The sequence below is a fragment of the Melospiza melodia genome, chromosome 12 (assembly GCF_035770615.1).
Source record: "Melospiza melodia melodia isolate bMelMel2 chromosome 12, bMelMel2.pri, whole genome shotgun sequence".
Taxonomy (NCBI): Eukaryota; Metazoa; Chordata; class Aves; order Passeriformes; family Passerellidae; genus Melospiza; species Melospiza melodia.
The window spans coordinates 20,326,814-20,345,937 of record NC_086205.1 but is presented as its reverse complement, the minus strand read 5'-3'; the positions used below and the strand labels follow the sequence as shown (position 1 = coordinate 20,345,937).

Genomic DNA, 19,124 nt, shown 5'->3' with positions numbered 1-19,124 from the left:
AGTAAGTTTAAAATGGTTAAAAATAGTTCCCCCACTTGTGGAACTTGTTGCCAGAGAAGGATCTGGATGCAGATACTGTCACTGGGGGCAGAAATTGCTTAGAAAAGTCCATGGGCAGCAGGTCCTGGTACTAGAAAGACTCAGCAGAAGAGAATCCTTTAAAGTCCCTGGTAGAATGATTCTGGGTGCTGGAAAAGTACAAGGGGAATGCTTTGCAGAGAGGGGCAGGCCATGAGCTTCATCTAACCACAATTGTCTTTTTGGGACAGGTCATGACCTTCATCTAACCACAATTTTCTACTGGGAGAGATGGATACTGGGCTGGATGTACAACTGTTCTGATGAAATATATAATTTCTTTTGGCTTGATTTTACAATATTTCATTATAATTACTCAGAATCTCTTCCAGATAATGGTAAAAAAGCAGTGAAATAAATGTTGTGTAAATAATCAAAGACATTTGAAATATATCACATCATTTAAAAATAAAGTTCCTGTTATTGCTGTGTTCCAAATTGCACCCCAACTCATTTATTACAATACTTGTTAATTTTTTCAAATGGGCAGAGATACTGAAGAAAAGGATTGGATTAGATGATTTATAACATAATTTTCTCAGCTGTCTGTTGTTTGCAGATTGTTCTTTTTTTCCCTCCTCTGTTCTCTTCTTGTTCATTGTGACACTCATATTTTTTTTTTACCATAGCTTATGTATATTTTATGTATGAAATTGAAACAGTATGAATAAACAGTGGAAAATGTGCAATTCCTGCAAAATTGACTGCAGAAGTAAAGTAAGACTCTGTTTCCACTCTAGAGAGTTTTGTCCTTGATTTCTTTGGAAAAGAAAGATTCAACCCTTTTATTAAAGCATTGACAAGAACTCCAGGCACAGTAAGAGCAGTTAATTAAATATTGGTTGTACTTAAGTCAGAATAATGTATTTTTATCATGTCTCCTTCAGTTTGATATCTTTTTAAAATCTTATTTTGTTTTTATATTTATTACTTTTAAGTTTTGTGTATTGCTTTAAGGAAGACATCTCTGTAAATAGATTGCTGGAAGGAATAGAAATATTTATCCAAACATGGCATTTCTCTTGCATAGTGTATCAAAACCTCGTTTATGACTTTTACCAAGGCTTGACTTGCAACAGTAAGAGGTGATCCACGTTCAGACTTTAAGGATATGGTAATAAACATCCATCCTAAACCTCTCCAGAGCACTGGGAGAACACATCAAAGAGGCTTATCTTCCCCTCTTGAAAAACAGTGTATGAAATGTGCAATAAATATAACTTTAAACTAGAGGGATAGGAAAAGGAGAGCTGACACATAAAGGAGATGATATGCAATAGCCAATTCCTCCTTTCCTAAAGTACAGCTGTAATTATTTACAGATATCCCTGGCTTCTTGGGAGTACAGCTGCTCTGAGCAGACTGTTCTCTGCCTTCTGCAGCAGTGCTTCACACCCAGGCTGGTGTCACCACATGGCACAGCTCTGTCACCTGTGCAGGCAGCAAAGCCTTTCCCATCTCGTATTGTGCTGCTCTGCAGCCACTCCTGCTCCCAAGCCAGAGCCCAGCTAACACAGACGTGTGGCTCTGGCTGCTTAGAGGTGAATTCTAGGCTGGCTTCTGTTTTTCTTCAGTCTGAAATTCCCCAGAGCTTCAGGCCTTATTGGTCTTGATGCAAAAACCAAAAAAGATTTGCAGTTCTTGGGGTGGCTCTGCACTTAACAGGAATGCCCCCAAGTAGGACAGAAAAATATGTAAATGTGACATGTCTTATTTTTGTCTGCTGGGTGTAAACAGGATGCCTCCAATGCAAATGCAATGTTAGACAAATTTGCTTTGGTTATGGTTTTCAGAGTAGCAGCTCCAGCTCCAGCTCCCCCTCTCTGCAGCTTATTTTCTAAGCCTGCCAGCTTTTTTTTCTTTACCAGTCACCAGTTTTTTGTCAAACTTGTAGAAGTTCCATCACCTTGTCTATCAAATTTCACTCAAAGAGACCTTAAGTTCAAAAGCTATTTGGAGGAGACAAACTGTCAAGTGAGCAGGTTGACAATGTAGTTACAGAAGTCTTGTTGCTTAGGAGGCCTCAAGGACTAATACAGGGGATAAAAAGGGTGTCAGTATTCCTTGTCTTGTCCTCAGTGTCTTTGGCTGCAAATTGCTTTTCAGAAAAAAGCAGTCTAATTGTAAATTGATGACTGTAAAGATAAGTTGAAAGACTGACCTTTTTGCAGAGGGGCTTGAGAGGCTGGGGGAAAAGGTGAGGTTAAGAATCTGATGTTAAGAATAGAGTCAGAGGGAGTTCTACATCTCAGATGCAGAAGAAAATGCTTAACTATGAAGTGTGTGCAATAGGTAGGTTCTGAAGTCACACAAATAAATTTTATACTTAGTTTATTTTATAAAAACCTTGTTTTTAAAACTCTTCTTAAGAACTTTGATGTCTGGATCTTGCTTTTAAAAATCTTCTGTTTCCTTTGAATATTACTGTTCCTGTTTTTGTACACGGTGCCTCACTATATTCAGAGGTGAAGGCTTGAAAGTATCAGATAAAAATGTCAACATTCCTGGAGGTTATTGACCATCACTTATCTATGCCTGAATAAAAAATGTTGTTCATGTGAAATTGGAATGTTTGCTCAAACAAGCATCAGACCACATTTTAGACCACATATTGCCCAGATAAGTTATTGATGGATGGTATTATATCATAAGATCAATAAGTGTTGAAAAACTGTAAAACAAAATCGAAAAGTGAATTGGGAATTGTCTGCCCAAATCCATCTGCTTCTCACCTCCAGTACTGGATGAAGGCTTCTTTGTGTCACTGGCCTGTTCTCTGCAGGACAAGGACAAGCAGCACGTAACAGTTCAGAGTCTGGCAGGAGGTGAGGGGCACCTGGGGTGTGGCTGGAGGGACACAGGGTGTGTTACTGCCCAGCTGCTTTGCTCACACTGCCTGCAAGCTGAGGCCAGGAGATGGAGAGGTTCAGCACAACCTGGGCAAGTTTTTAAGGATTTCCTGCAGTCCTGTCTCAAGTCACTGTGTGGAGACAAGCTGCCCATGTGGGTGCGCTGGAGGGAGAACGCTGCAGTGCTGGCCCACTCACAGATTGGCATAAAGGTGCTGAATCAGCAGCAGGGTTTGAAGTCCTGATGAATAAATGCTACCAGCTGTTAATAATATCAATGCCATATGGAGTGCTGCAGTATCCAGGTATGTCCTGAGGACAAAGGAAACACAGAAACTATACAACCTCAGACTCCTTCTTGTAATTCAAGAATTTAATCTTGGACATCAGTACCAGGACTCTATTATGGTAACACTGGTGGTGGGTCAGGTGACACTGAAACTGGGGATGGACTCTGTGCTGGAGTGGCCACAGCAAATAAAGGAAATGTTCGTGACTCTGCATTGGCCTCTGGTGCTTTGCTGATCTGTACTGGAGGTGCAGTTATTGCTCAAATAAACACCCCTTCTTCTGTTTATTTTTAAATCAGAGAAGTCTTTGAACCCAAATCCCAAATCCAAGTTAGGGAAATTATTGATTCAAATGTCATTTCTGAGCCTCATCTGCAGAGCAGGCTACACAGTATCCAAATGGAATGCTCAAAACTGGGCATCCAGACTTTCCAGTTTCCCCTGCTTATGTTCACACCAACTCCACTCCATTCATCTCCATTCACTGTGGCTGTTCAATTTACTGTTGTAAGGAGCCATAGTTAAGAAAAATAACTGAGTGAAACGGGGTATTTGTGTCTGTGGCTAGCAGTTAATGAAACTGATTTCTTCCCCAATGCTCCTTTAGGGGAAGAATCTGGTTGTGTATGTTGATAAAAGTCTCAGTAATGTCATTAAACTGATGGAGCCACAGTGAGAATAGAATCAACATGCAAACAGTTAATATAAAGGACCGTGCAGCAGAAGTGAGAAGTGTGGTGATTAACTGAAAAGAGGAGCAGACCCAGTGTTTTGAAGATCCCTGAAGTGTGACAGCTGTTGCCCCAGTGCTCTGTTCCCCGGCTCACTGAAGGCAGCTATGGGTGCTCTGTGTGAGTGCCTGGGACCCCAGACTGGGGCATGTGGCAGATCAGCAGTTCCTGTCCAGGGAAGGAGAACACACTGGCTGTGTCAGAGAAACCTGAGCTGGCAAAGGTGAAACTTCCCGAGGGAAAAAACAAGACGAAGTAATTGGATGACTTGATGAAAAAGGGAATGCTGACACAGCCTAGAGCTCCTACTGCTAGTTAGCATTTGAATTTTAGGATTTTTCAAGAGCTATCTGATTTTGAAAGTTTTTCTACTCTGAAATGAATGAAACCAAAATATATTGAAATTTCTCATAATGTAGAATTAAAGTGGAATTATTTTTGGCTCAGCTGATATGTTTCACACATCTGTTTTTAGCTTATTTTAATCTTTGAAGCAATTAAATTACTTCTTTATATCAAATTTATGTTTGTAAGAGTTTTGCAGACTGAAAACGCAAACACAGTTTCTGTGAATAAAATTCTAAAAATTTCAGTATTATTTTGTCTCCACTCAAAATAAAATAATACTTTATATTTTATTTATAATAGTAAAATAATACATTTCAATCAACTTGCATAATGCCAGGATTCTTTGACAAAACCATAGTTCTTTGTTGGAAGGCTCTTTAAATGTAGAAATTATCCAGGATCTCTAGGGATGATACAGCTCATAAAAGCTTGAAACAATATTTTATTGATTTTGTTTTGAAGAAATGGTCTTACAGATCTGGTGGCAACTGGAAAAAGGCTCTATGGTCTCATACAAACCCCTTAATTATTGCAAATATCAGTGTACTCCTGGCCACAGATGACATTTCTTTCCTATGTTCATTCTTTTTCTTCTTGTCTTCTCATTTATTTATGTTTGTTTTTGTCAGTACAATTACCATGTCTGACTTTAGTGAAATTGATTTTTCTTGGCTGCATGCTGTCGAGTGTCCCTGTGGCTTTTATTATAAAGCAGTTAATATGACCTATCTCAAGAAAGAATTAGGCTGATTTTTTAAACCATTGTTTTTCCCGCACAGCAACATCACTAGAGCATAACAATCTCGACAGCCTGGGTTTGATTCTTCACCAGCCAGAATTGTGTGCAGAGGCTTCACATGTGGGTAGGCTCTTCCACATGCTTTAAGTGAGGTATGAAGCATTAAGAAAAAAATAATCTTTCTTGAGGTTTTCTACGGGAAATACTAAATAGGCTAGGCTCTTCACATTATAATTAATTTTACCCACAAAATAGCAAAACCTCACTAGCTTTTAACGCTACCCATTGCTGCAGGGCTGTTCCCTGTCCATGCCCTGTTCTATGCTGTGGCCCTCTCAGGCCCCGAGAATGTGGCTGCTCCAGGGGAATTGGATGCGGGGTGCCAGGCTCAGCGTGCCGGGGCTGTTCCTTGGTGGCCTTGGGGACAGGTGGCCTTGGGGACAGGCTCCTGGGCAGTGCTGGGGGAGGCCACGGCCCCACTTCCCTCAGGAGCTGCTTTAGGCCGAGGCTGCAGCGTTTGTGCCCTGCCTGAGCTGCAGCTCCTGCTGCATCACAGCTGTGCCTGTGCCTGGCCCCGGGTGCAGGGGCAGGTGCAGACCCACAGATGGAGGGGCAGGTCCCAACCCACAGCCCCATATCCCTCACGCTGTCTGGTCACTGTGGACTTGCTGGGACAGTGCTGGGCTGTGCCTGACTCCCAGCCCTGACCATGCCTTGCTCACTCGCGTTCAGGGCTTGCCCTCAGGCCTGCCTCCTGCCCCTGGGCTGACACCTGGCTGGTGTGACCTGGCAGTCAGGACTGCCCCTGACTGGCGACCTGGCTCCTTCAATAACCTGACTTCCACGCCTGGCTGTGCCCTGCTCGCCTCCCTCAGGCACCACAGGACGGGCCCCTGCCCGCCAGCCTGATTGTCACACTTGGCTTATCTCCCCATCCCCTGGGGAGCAGCCATCCCCCTCTGGGCCCTGACAGATTTTGCTACCAAGGATATTTTTTTTCTGATGTCTTTGGGCTGTCCCAGCCTTGCAAGTTCTTTTATCCTCCACAGTTACCTTTCCTTCATGCCCTGCTTGATGGGGAGAATTTGAGAATTAAAAGCCAAATACTGTAGCTGGAAAATGCCTCTGTTAAATTTCTTTTCCCAATCTGTTCTTGTGCTTTCATAAAAGTGAAAATGCCAAAGGTGAACACTGTATCAAACTCTTTTTTTATTTGAAGGTGTTGCACAAATTGTAAACCATGTTGCCATTTTGCTGTTATTTTGTTACAGATAGTTGAGGCGCTTTGGTGGTGGCTAGACTGTGGCCGGCTTTCTAGTAATCAAAGGATGGAGGATGCCTTCTGGATGCTTTGCTTCTCCTGGACATGAATCTGATGGAGAAGGTTCTTCAGGAAAAGGGAGAAAAACTGGTCCAGTGACTGGTTTGGTGAAGTCTGGTTTGTTCACTTGAGTATTTTCTCCATCACACCTGTGGGCAGATTCTACAGCCTTAGGAGGAACTGGCTTTCTGTCTTTATGTTCATTTTGACTTTCTCGTAGGCTATGGAAAGTGATGTCCTCATTTGAAGGGGGTAGAATTTTAACCCAGCCCACTGTTTTTTCCAGGTGTGGGGAAAAAGAATTGGCATCTGAAGGGGAGGCCTGTTGATCCTGCGTGGATTTTCCAGGTGTCTGATTTGCTTCCTGGTTTTCCTCTTCAGTGGCAGGTTCCTAAATAACAAGGATTAAGCATTATCTAAACTGAAGCAGTTCCAAATTCCTTCAGATATGTAGATTACCCTTCACACTAAGGATTTCTAGTCCTTCAAGACCAGCTACAGAACAGAAGCTCAAAGTATAAATGGATGTAACTACATCTTGTGCCAGTGGAGATGGGTGCATGAAACTTGGGTAACTACAGTAATATCCCCTTGCATCCCCTTTGTGATCTACAATTTCATTGTAGATCATTCTGAACACATTCTGCAGGATTGTCTTTATACTCACTCTACTGCCTTTTTGTCCACCAAACAACAGCTGGTTTTATCACAAGAGAGATTTCTTCCTGATCTGGCCTTATCACTTTCTTGAAGCACATCTTTGTGAATAAGAAAACTTAAAAATGGCTAGCCTTTCAAAAGTTCAATACTTGTTTTGTAAAGGAGTATTACTCTTGCAATATTAAGATTAGATTAAGAAATACCTGCTGACTGTAGATTTCACAGGATATTGTGACAAACTGTTCCACATGGCCGTTTACTACAGAGCCTTTGCAAAAACCGATTTTCTGTAAGAAGAAAATACAAGCATTTTTTCACATGGAGCCCTGATACTAAGCTCCTATCTTGTAAAATAAGTGATTATGAAAGGCTGAATAGTTATAGCTTCTAAGTGTATTTGTAGGGATAAACAGCTTGGGCAAATTTTTATTTTGGGATTGGCAACCTCACAAAGGCAGGCAGTGTTTTGATAAAGGCCTTGTATTTGCAAAGGAGGGTTAGGTAACACAATAGCAAAACTAAGCTGACTACTTAAGGCTAAACTACAACAGCTTGCTTCAGTTCTCATGCAGCAGAATATCCCTATAAAGGCAAGTTGTGTGTAGAACATAATATAATTTTCCACACAGAATCAATTTCATGCCATACTAGTGAAAGAAACTGTGAAAAAAATGCTGTTTCTAGTAGTTGTCTATAGGTATATACATCTATAGGTATCATGGTTTGGATCTCACTTAAGATGTGACTTGAAATGTTACCTCTTGACAACATGCCTGTTTAGTCTTCTAGTTTATCTTACAATTTTTTCTTTAGTTCCTAAATGTTTTCCTAGCTGACCTGATTGTAGTATGAGTGTACTCTTCATGCATTGTTAGTGAATTATGGTCTATGTCTGTTTCTTTGGAAGAAATCCTTTAGACTCATTCAGTTTTTTAAGGTGATTGCTACTCCACCTTTTTTGAATGGTATTTTTTTTTGTTTTCTTTGCTTATGGACTTCTGGTAAGAATTCAGAAGTTTTGCTGAAATGTTTCTCTATTCTAAAGCAATCTGTAGACTTGAAAAACACTATAGAGGTATGATCCGTAAAAAGACGACTGTGACTCTTGGTTCTTGTCTGCAAAGAGCCAAGGAGATAAATACTAAATATTTGCTGAGGAATCATAGTATCTGGAAAACTGATGTTCGTGGAAAACTGGTGTACAAGGTAAAGTACTTACAGCTACTTCTGGTGGAAGTGGCTCACACATTGAGATGTCAGCAACCGTGTCATCTTTGGAGCAAGATGTCTCCTGAATTAAAAACTCCACAAAATGTGCAGGACCAACAACCCACTGTAAATGAGAGGCCAGTGGCAATTAGAACTTGTGCATGTGTCAGGAAGAATAAAGAATTTCTACTGACCTTGAAATATATTAAAAACTCCTGCTATGGAAGGAGCAGGTGATACTTGGACATTACTGTTTGTTGTGTTACAGTGAATTTTTTGCCAGTACTGCTTTATTGTCTGGTCATTTTTTACTTCTTATATATGCACAATCTTAATAACTCATGGATTGGCATAGTGGAAATGGGTTTAGATTTTGTCAGAAATTAGCATCCACATAGAACTACATAGCCAGAGACCCTGTTCAGTGTCTTGTTGTCAATTTCTGATTGTTTTAATGAACAGAATCATTTTACTATTTCTGAAATTTGGGTTAGAAAATGGAAGTGATTACATAGTATATTGTAGTAATATCTGACAGTTTAGACAAACAAGAAAAACCACTTTGCTATCTACACATACTGAATTTTAGAGAGACGAGGTAATACTGTGGTAAACAAAGAGGATTTTGCCATGAGATCATGAGCTCTCTGTTAGTCTAAAATTAGTTCTAAACCATGCTTATATTCATTCAGTGAATTACAGATTGGAAGGTATGACTTGACTTTATTAAATACTTTCTATTAAGGAATAGAAATGAGAATTCATGGTGGTGAAAGAAGAAAGAGTTAACATTGAAGCTTTTCTGAACTTTGGAAGCAAGTCTACATCTTGACTTCTGCATTTCTTTTTGCAAGAAATGGAATCAGAGTCTTGGATCACAGAAATCAGGAGTATTCTGAATAGAAGGATTCTTGAGGGATAAATCAAGTCAGATGAGCCTTGGCTTACCTGCATTGAAGCTCTTGTGACATTGAGGATAGAGAAGTAATGAGTTTGTTCACTCTCTGCATTGAACTTGGCAAGGGTTCGGGCAGCAGCCTCCAAGTATTCAGGCTTGGTTGGAGAATCATCAATGGGGCAGTCGGGACATATTGACCAAATATATTTGCCTGGAACTTTTTATTCAAACACAACAGTGTTGTTAGAGAAGACATAACCAGAAAAGCATGTTGACAGTGTAGGTCACTGTAAATGCATCTATGCTCCCAGCCCTGTCCACTTGTCCTCCACTCCCCTAGAGTAAGATATTTGTGGTTTGCACCCCTCAATAATTTTGAATCTTTATGTATTTACAGACCCATAAAAATGTTGCAGTGGAAGCAGACACCGAAGGAAAAATTCAACCTATTGACAGTGGGCTTGCTGTTTTTCCTTGCCTTTTCACAAACTGTTTTTTTTTTTTTTTTCAGTTCAGAGGGTAAAAGCCCATATAGAGGCTCTGCTGAGTGTCCCAGAGGTTAAAACAGTTATTACTGAACTCTTTTGAGCTGCATTACCTCCCTGGCCTTATGATCACTGACTTGAGAAAATCAGGGCAGCTGAAGCTAATGGAGATACTGCAGCCATAATTACATTTAAAATTTAAAGTAATGCTATTTGGCAAAGAATTTTTCCAGTTCTCTTATAAAGAGTATTTTAAAGACATACCTGGTTGTAAAGTGCACTCATAAGTATTCAGATGAGCAATATTTCTTGCCTGATTTATATAGATAATTGCTTTGCATTGACCGTAAACCTAAAACAACATAAACATTTAGAAACAATTAATATTGCACTCTTTACTCATCATCTAGTAACTAGACAGGAGTGGTTCATTTTCTTCTTGCAATTATGGAATTCTTTTCAATACAAAAGTTTTGTTAATACTTAAATGACAATGAAGCACATTTCCAAGTATCTAATTTAAAAACAAAAGGCCAGCTCATCCCTTGGTGATTCTGATCTATAGAGATGCAGTGCTTAACTGCTGGGTGGCCTGCCCAGGGCCACTCTTCTGGCAGCTGAGAAGTGCCCAAGTGTCACAGAGTGCTCCTGGGTCCCTGTCCTGGGCTGGCTCTATGTCTGGAACTCAGAGAGTTTAAACCCATAGATAATTCAGAGTGTCTGGATCCAGTCACCTGTCTTCCACCTTCCCTCTTTTCCCTATAATCATAGGGAGAGTGGTAGGAAGGACCATAAATCAGTTTTGTGGCATAGTAGGGTCATCCTTGCATACAAAAAAATCTTACTTTATGGCCAAAAAATGTTTTCTGAGGGCTTCTTAGATATTCCTGCATGTGTGCTCAAGGCCTCTGGACATGCATTTCTTGGCTTCACTGAAGGCATATAAACCATATAGTCTTTGTGCCCTTTTTCTGCTGAAAACACTGTAATGAGAAGTGAGCAGAATTCTTTTTATTTTTTTCTAGTTTTTCATTGAAAAGTTAAAATTGATTTGCCTTAGAAGCAGTCCAGGAAAATTTAATCATAACTTTTATATATATATGTGAACCTTTTTTCTTATCATTCTTCATTTTCTAAGAGTTTTTTCAGTTGTTCAGAGCAGTTTTGGTCACCTGTAGCAACAGTGTTGGACCACTTTCTGTCTTTTCAGCTTATCTTGCTGAGCTTTCCCTTTTCTCCTATTTCAGTGCAATTTTTGCAAAGTTGTCAGAATCAAAGTGGAATTAAACTAAACCAAAATTCACATGTTATATAAAAGTGTGATTCTTTTATTCCCTCCTTGACAAGCTGTCTTTAAAATAAACTCTTATACTGTTGCTATAAAAAGTAAACCATTATTCTAAATAGTGTCCTAGCATGGCTATTTAGTTTGGTCTCTTTATTAGCTCTGGCCAAAAACTTTCTTTTAATTTTCACTTTTTCAAATAAATCTTACCAGTCTATAAACTGACTAGAAGGTACAGAGTAAAATTGTGGATATTATAAAACGGGCTTTGATTTTTTTTTCTAAGCTTTTTTTTTTGTTGCCCACTAAAAATCCAAGTGTAGGGGTTTTGCAGTCATCAGTAGTACCTGAGTAAGTCATCATATGTGAGATTAAATAGAAAAATAAAATCCTTACGGTTGAATGAGCAGATCTGAGATTACAGTTCTTCCACAACTTTTTGCTGAGTACATGGCACTCAGTATCTACTACATCCAAGATGAGATAGAAGACAGAACCAGTGATCTCCTGAAAACAAGAAAAAAAAGGGTCACATCCCAGTTTTGTATCAAAGTAGGGACTCATAAAAAGGAGAGATGAAAAAATGGAAAACACACAGATGGAATGCAGAGATATCCTGAGAACTGAACACTTTCTGTGACAAAAGTGGCAAATCAGGTGAAATTCAGATCCTGTTAGAACAGGCTTGGTCATGCAGCTAGCCAGCTGTATATAAAGAACAATCCTTTGGTCAGTTTTATTCTTCTGTTTCTGGTACCAACCAGAACCCAAGAATAAAGACTGAACATGTTGATGTTTTCACTGTCAACTGCATTTTATCAGATTTGAAAGGTTGGTATTTTGCCTTAAATAAGAATGAGATTGTAAATACCACAACTAATAAAAAACTGCTAACATGGAACATTCCCAGCAGGCATTAGAAAGAGAAATATCTTATTTCTTAGGGCAGTGTCTTCTTCAAGTGTGGATGCTCTCACCTGCTGTAAAGAGGCAAAGGCTGTGTTGATAGAGAAGCTTAGATATTATCTCAGCTATCAGGGAGTTCTGTGAGAGACCTTGCAGGGTCACAGGGATGTCTCAGACTCACTTAAAGCTTCAGTCCAGTGCTTGAGTTCTGACCTGGGCTTAAGTCCAGAAACCTTTATTCAGTTCACTGCAGCACAAAGCAATTCAGGCTCATCTTTCCAGGCAGGAAGTACAAGGAAGGACTAAAAATACAGTTCCATATATCTAGTGCTTACATCATGCAGTGCAGGAGGATGAGCTGCTGCATGGTGCAGCTCCTCCTTCTGCCTCCACACTAGACATGGGTAAGCACCTTTCCAGCATGTTTATCAAGGATACAGCTTAGTTGGATCATGTTTTATTTATATCCTTAGTGGAAAGCTGGAAAGAGGGCAGCTGTCATTTATACAACCTAAAGAACTTAGATGTGAGCGTTAGCTGTGTGTTTAGACTGAGATTATGTCTTTGCTGAAGGGGGAGAAAAACCAAACTGAGTGACAGTAGTGTTCATTCATCCCTGCTTGATGTCACTGGTTTGTGGAGAAAGCACTAAATGGGGTGGCAGTCTCGTGGAAGTCTGGGGCTGACATCTGTGTCATTTTGGCTTTAGTTTTGGCCTCTCTTTAACAGTGACTAAATACCAGTCCATAGGGCCTATGAAGCTGGAGCACTGCTGACTTTTTTGTCTTCATAGTGTTTAGAAAACCACAAAGTGGTGTCTGCTCTGGAGTTCTGAGCAGACTGAGAGATGCAAACTACTCTGATCACATCTATAGAGATCTGAGGGATGGTAATTGTATGTGTACTCTACATGGATACTAGTAATACTAAACCCTTTAAATTTGAAAGGGCAAAATGAAAATAAATAAAAAGAATTATGAAATTGCTTTGTTAGCATTGTCTCTTAGTTCTATTCTTATATATGCAGCTTCTCATGCTTTCTACTATTTTTTATACTTTCATATTATCTTTTTTTTTTCCCTAAGTGTTCTATGAAGTGATCTGGTAATGCCTTGCACTGAGATCTCAGAACTTGCTTACACTAATCCTGAGGTTTAGTTATAAGTTTCATTTTGAAGGCTGTGGAAAGATCAAACGTTATTTTGACAAAGAGTGACACTGAGGTGCAGCAGTGCTGTTTGTGCAGTGGCACAGCAATATCCCCACACCTGGCTACAGAGATCCTTTTGTGGAAGGGACTAATCATCATTTTCTGTCTATGTACAAGATATCTAAATACCATGATGATAATTCTCTTTAATATGATAGCTAATACAGCTTAAATCAGTAAACACACAGTAAGATCAGTCAAAGAGTGTTTGCTATTTGCTGAAAATGAGTTTTGGAGTAGTGCAGCATTTGGTACAAGTTTGTAACTTTACATTTGACTTCTATAAGAAAAAAGCCATCACTAAGACTATCCACATGAAGAAATAGCCAAGAAAAATGTGCATCTTTAAGGAGTCTTATATTTGGAATTGGTGACTTGAGCTTTCAAACTGGTTGTTAAGGTATTCTGGAGGCAAAAGGACACGAATACCTCATTAAAGAAATCTTCTTATAATCAAATGTGTTTGGTGTTAGATGGGTTTTCTCAGCTGAATCATGAATATTGATTATAAAGACTGGTGATCTTAGAAATACTAAATGCATCCAGTGCAGACCAAACCCTTGCCTATAGGTCTCTTGTATAATAGCAGCTCTAATAAGCAGATAGGTTTATTACAAAATCTACACATCTTTTGGTCTACCTGCTTCTGTATGTATCATTCACCCCCAGGGAAAGGATAATTTGGGGCTTATTCAGAGCTCAGCAGATCACTGAAAATTTTAATCATCCTTATTTTAATTTTCATTACAAGACTGTTATGCAAGGGCCTTTTGATATCTGCTTAGTTTTGAATAAAAAGTTGTATCTCTTTCCATTGCCAAAAGGATCCCTCCCTCAGCACTGCTGGTGCCAGGCTGCAATGTGTGCTGGGCAGCCAGGGAGCCAGAGGAGATGTGGCAGCAGGGTGACCTGGTGCAAGGGAAAGAAATAAAATATTTGGGCATGTTTTGTAATTTTGGTTAAGTGCCATCAGTGAAGCTAATCATTAGTATCTTGTATGAAAGCAAGCTCTGTCCTACTTGCATATAAGTTAATAGCAGATGGCTCATTAGTTTCAATTAGAGCAAACCTGAACCACAGGTTGCTTAAGGGCAGATTTGAATTTGAAGTAACTTTGAAAATTTTTTATCGTCAGTACTACTTAAGAAAGTGAGAGGAAGGACCACTGACTGGTGCACAGAAAAAAAAAAATTTCTTAATTTTTTGAGAGGAATGGGAGGTGCCATAAGGCTGTTACTGTCCATGAACCCCTTGGCATTGCTGACTGCTCCTTATGTACTCAGTCCCAGCAGCAGCAACCATGGGACAAAGGGCTTAGAATGTCTAGTTTGTTATTGCAATGACTTGAAACACCTTATTTACAGGATACAATAATAGATGAAAAAAAAAAAGAAATCATAAAAGTAAATAAGTAAATTAAACCCTCAGATAAACAAAGTATTCTTGCTCTAAAGCAATGAGTTGTCTTTAGGAAATTGAGTGACAGACAAATCACAACCAAGGACCAAAATTCTCCAGTGTTGAGATATCTTTGGCACGGGTGGAAGGGAGAACTAGGGAGATAACTGAGGTGGTTTACAGCATGTCTGCACCTACCATGCTGCACTCTAGGGTGCTCATAGGGGGCTCTAATTATTGTCAATAGGAAATTGCCCCAGGAGGAGGGCTGAGTACCAAACTCCATGAAATAGCCCCAGGAAGGGGTCTGAGCAGCTAACTCCCTGCCTGCTGATGTGGATTCTGGGCCAGCTCACCTGCATCATGTGGAAAAATTCTGAAGAGACCTGATCCAGCTGCTCAGTGGGCACATTCTGTCACCTGAGCAAGGCAATATAGAGTACACAGTGCAAACCACAGCAGAGCATCTTTAGCTGTGAGATCTCGGGTTGCTGGAGTCCACAGTGTGTCTGCAGGAGCCATGTCCTTGTAAGAGCAGCAGGAAGAAGTGTCATATCCTTGCCAGCACAGATCTTTAAGCATCTGGCAACGAGCCTAATTTCCTTTAGTGTTCTGAACTCAGGCTTTCAGGTAGGTAAGCTTATGGGAAGTGAGCAGCATTGCAGGGAATGCTAGCAGCAGGCTTCCATAGTGCCTAATCTGCTGCAGGCCCTTGTGAATTCATTTCAGGCTGTCCCTGGTTAGTGCCAATAGATTCAGTTATTGTAGCACAAAATTGTCATAAATTAAGCGCACACAGAGAAATACGATACTCGAGGAAATGTGAGTGATATTCTGTAGGTATTTCCAGTGTATTTTTGCCCTTGAACTGGTTTCAGGTTTCTTCTGGAGAATGAGTCATCTTTTAGAGGTCTGTAAAGGAATTCCTTGGTCCCAAGCAGGATGTGTTTACACCTGTTAGTGCTCATATCTTTTGTGCAAAACACACTATGACTTACTAGCCTTTGCACTCCAACTGCTCAAGGCAGCAGGAGGAAGGTGTAAAATGAAATTAAATCAGAGTAGTGGTGTTTCATATCAAATTTGAACTGATGCCTGGAGCTATTCCAAGGGCCTGCAGCAGAGAGTCATGACTGAGATTTGCTCTCTAATTGCCCACAGTGTGATGAAATCATTTCTAGTCTGTGCATAAAGTTGACATGGCCTCTGGAGTCCTGTGAATAGAGCTTTGCATTAGCCTTTGGAAATATTTCCTCATTCAAATAGATATTTCTGAGAAATAGACATGGGGAGGAGCACATACTGAGCAAGAGGGTGACTTACCTGGGGCTGCTCTCGGGCGCTGACGATCCTGTAGAGGCTGAGCACGTAGCCCTCCTCTCGGTCAGCGTTGATGTGGCGCAGAGCCAGGTCTGCAGCCGCCTCCACTGCGGCGTCATCGCAGCGGGGGCACAGCAGGGCAGCCCCTGCCCCTGGGGCTGGGGGGGCAGCAGTGCAGGAGCAAAGCACCTGCATGCCAAAGAGCACCCAAGCAAGCCAAGCCATTCTGCTTAGAGAGCCAGTGCTGCAGATCAGGGTGCTGAGTCAGGATGGAGGGGCTGAGACCTGAGTGAGATAACAGACCTTTATGTTGGAGCTGTGTCTCTTTATAAACTTGTGCCCCCTTTTTATTACAGAATGACCATCACCTTTAAACCTACAGCTGCAACAGTAAACACTAAGTCAATGATTACAAGGTTTTACAGAAGTGTTGTTGCTCCCTCTGAGACCAGACAGCACTTTTTCCCCCTGGCTTTCTGTCTCTAATTTGGACTTCACTGGGCAGATCATGAAATTTTGACCTCATGGCAAGGGATAAGAATACACATACAAAGCTGCTTCCTTAAGAAACCAGATTTGCTTGAATAAATCTATGTGCAGAACAGGTCTGGCTCCAATTCTGTTCTGTCAGTGATCCAGTTCTTCTGCCAAATGAAACAAAGACAAAGGTCTCAGTAATTTGAACAGAAAATGGTAAATGCCACAAGGTTGACTGATTTTGCAATTTCTATTTGTTAAATGACAGTTTTAAGCAAATATATTGACTCTAATATATGCAGTCACTTTGGTTGTGATAGGAAGCTCAGTTTGGATTCATTCTGTGAGCATTTCCACTCATCTGGATACCTACAGTTGAATGCTACCCCTTAGCCCTGGAGGCATTGACACCCCTCAAGGGTCATGGCAAATTCTTCCCAGAGAAACTTTAGTTTGAAATGACAGCAGTGTGCCTTGTGAATAACCTGTCAGGAACTCCATGCTGGAGACAAGAGGGAATAACTTTACAAGTAGCTTCTATCTTGAAGATCTGGAGAAGTGACAGGGACCATTACTTGGGGAGGATCCTGGTGAATGTCACTGGTTTTCTACTAAGGGGCAACTCTGCAGCATTTCACCTTGAAGGATACCAGAAGCTGGGTTACCATGTCCCTGGCTCTTATTTTTTGTCATGGGACTCTGTGATTGCAGCTTTCTGCTGGAGGACATCCAGTACCTTTAGTTTTGAAAGTTCTGTTGAATGAGGAAGAAAAAATGCAAGTGATGGGCATAATTGCCTCTTCAATGTTACTGTGATATTTGGAGTAGTTAAAGATTTCTATATTGTCACTTTTTTTACTGGCTGTGTAAAGAATCTGAGTCCAGAAATGTTTAAAGCATCTGGAGACAGCAGAATGTGTCCCAGGGAATGTGCATAGAAAGCTGGGATTATAGATACAGCCAGAAGAGCTGCAGCAGCACTGGAGCTGAAACTCCTCTGAGAAGACATTGCTTGGTGGCAGAGGTGCAAAACCCCACTAGCAGGGCAGGAGGGGCACATGGCTGCTGGAGTGAGCCCCTCTCGTGTTGGGTGAGGGATAATGCACAGACTGTGTCCCTGAGGGAGGGGAGACAAGGGCTCAATGTTGGGAAGCACTGCTGTAGCCATGGTACAGGAACCGCAGCAGCAGCAATGCAGACTCGCTCCCATTGTTCCTTGTGCCTGGGGCTGCTTCCCCTGCGGCTAAGGGATAATAACTCATTTTCTTTATCCTTACAGTGCATGGCATTTCTATGGAGATGGGTGCCAGTTAGTGCTGGCTGTGTCGGTGCTTCTTATAATAGGGGATTGTTATATCCCTGACTCTGCTCTTTGTACTCTTCCTCTGGCTGGAAAGGAAAAATTTCTCTGTTGAAGTAGCTGACCTCAAAACATGGACACAGCTGGGAAATCTGAGCATGTTCAGCCAAAGCAGCACATGAAGTACATGAGCTTCTGCAAAACAGGGTCTGAAAAAGCTGAAAAACATTGTCTGCCAGTGATGCAGACCAGGCAAAACTCTTCATGCTGCATTTCAAGGGAGGAGGCATTTGTATTTCATCTACCACCATTTCATATGTCTCATTGCCCAGAGAATTGATTATTAAATACTGACTCTGTTACTAAGGCCTAGGTGCATGAAAATGGGGCTATACTGGTGGGAGACAAAGTGATTGCTTCAAAGCAGTCATGGAAAACAGATCTGTAAAGGGGCACAATGTGTCCTTAAGAGGACAAGTGCTAAGGAGAAAGAAGAAGTATGGCTACCAAAATGGAATGCACACAGAAATTTTTTTTTCTTCCTGTTTTAGAAAAAAAGGGATTGGTTTCACCAGCTATAGGAGAACATCTGTGAAGTATGGAGCCTGCAGATGTTTCTGCTATATATCTTTGCTTTATGTGGTTTGAAAAGGCAACAAGAAAATGCAGCATTTCTGGATTTCAGGGATCCCCATATAAACATTCATTCAGGTAGGGATCCCTTCTATAAACATTCATTCTACCATCAGAAAATTTTCTAAGCCTGGAAAACACTGTCTGTTCTATTAATTAGTTCCTATTTCATTATATAGAAGACAATATCTATAGTTAAGTAATGATGATTCCTAGTTTTGAAAAGTCTCATGTATCTGGTGTCACAGGGATCCAAAACTCAATAGCTGCAGTTTCATTAAATCCTGTGCTGTGTCTCATGCAGTGAGATAGGAAGACCTCCTATCTTACTGCATTAAGAGATTTCTACAGCTTAATACTAGCACTTTTTGAAGGAATGGCTGCATGCAGGTTATACTGGAGCCACTGCTTTACAGAGGAGCAAAAACTCCCTGAGCCACTGACTGGCTGTGCCTGGTGCAATTGCCCACACCACACTTCCTGCAAAACTCAGCATTTGCTGAAATGTGAGAGCAGCTACCTTCACAGGAGAGCTTGCCCTCAGTGTGCTGCCATCACATCAGGCTGTGGTTCATAGAGTCTGGGCTGGTTTTTCTTTCTTCACACACCCAGCTGAAGCACTGGTGCAAGTGCCAATGACTTTTCCCTTCCCCACTAGCACAGCAGAGCAGAACCTCTCTGTATTGTGAGCTGTTGCACTATCACCAAGAGCAAGTGTTAGTTGTGTTGCTTACTGAGTACTGGATGGTTGTAGCTGGGAGAACAGGACAGGTTATTTGAAAGAGTTCAGAAATGACATGTGTTCTGCAATTTTTTGCTGCCTGCATGATAATTATCTTGTAGCAAGTGCTGTTCCTGGTTAAACATTCATGACTGTCTTTGAGACTGCTCCCCAGGGCCTGCAAAATTCCAGTCTGGCTGGCAGTAAAGATCCTTCTGGCCCCAGCCCCTTATTAATTCTCTACCTAGAATAGATTCTGCCTCTAA

At 41.0% G+C, this 19,124-nt stretch overlaps 1 protein-coding gene and 1 long non-coding RNA gene across 2 annotated transcripts in view; one reads left to right on the top strand and one right to left on the bottom strand.

The window, feature by feature from the left end:
- The window catches only part of LOC134423807 (uncharacterized), a 117,157-nt gene that overhangs the window by 38,032 nt on the left and 60,001 nt on the right, over nucleotides 1-19,124 (top strand). The gene's annotated exons all lie outside the window — the stretch shown is intronic.
- On the bottom strand, nucleotides 6,221-16,053 carry FETUB (fetuin B). Its single transcript, XM_063167202.1, has 7 exons — nucleotides 15,731-16,053; nucleotides 11,290-11,400; nucleotides 9,873-9,960; nucleotides 9,174-9,340; nucleotides 8,236-8,349; nucleotides 7,220-7,303; nucleotides 6,221-6,747 (listed from the first exon to the last, which is right to left on the bottom strand). The coding sequence occupies exons 1-7, from the start codon at nucleotides 15,950-15,952 to the stop codon at nucleotides 6,331-6,333; spliced, it is 1,203 nt and encodes a 400-aa protein (XP_063023272.1). The 5' UTR covers nucleotides 15,953-16,053; the 3' UTR covers nucleotides 6,221-6,330.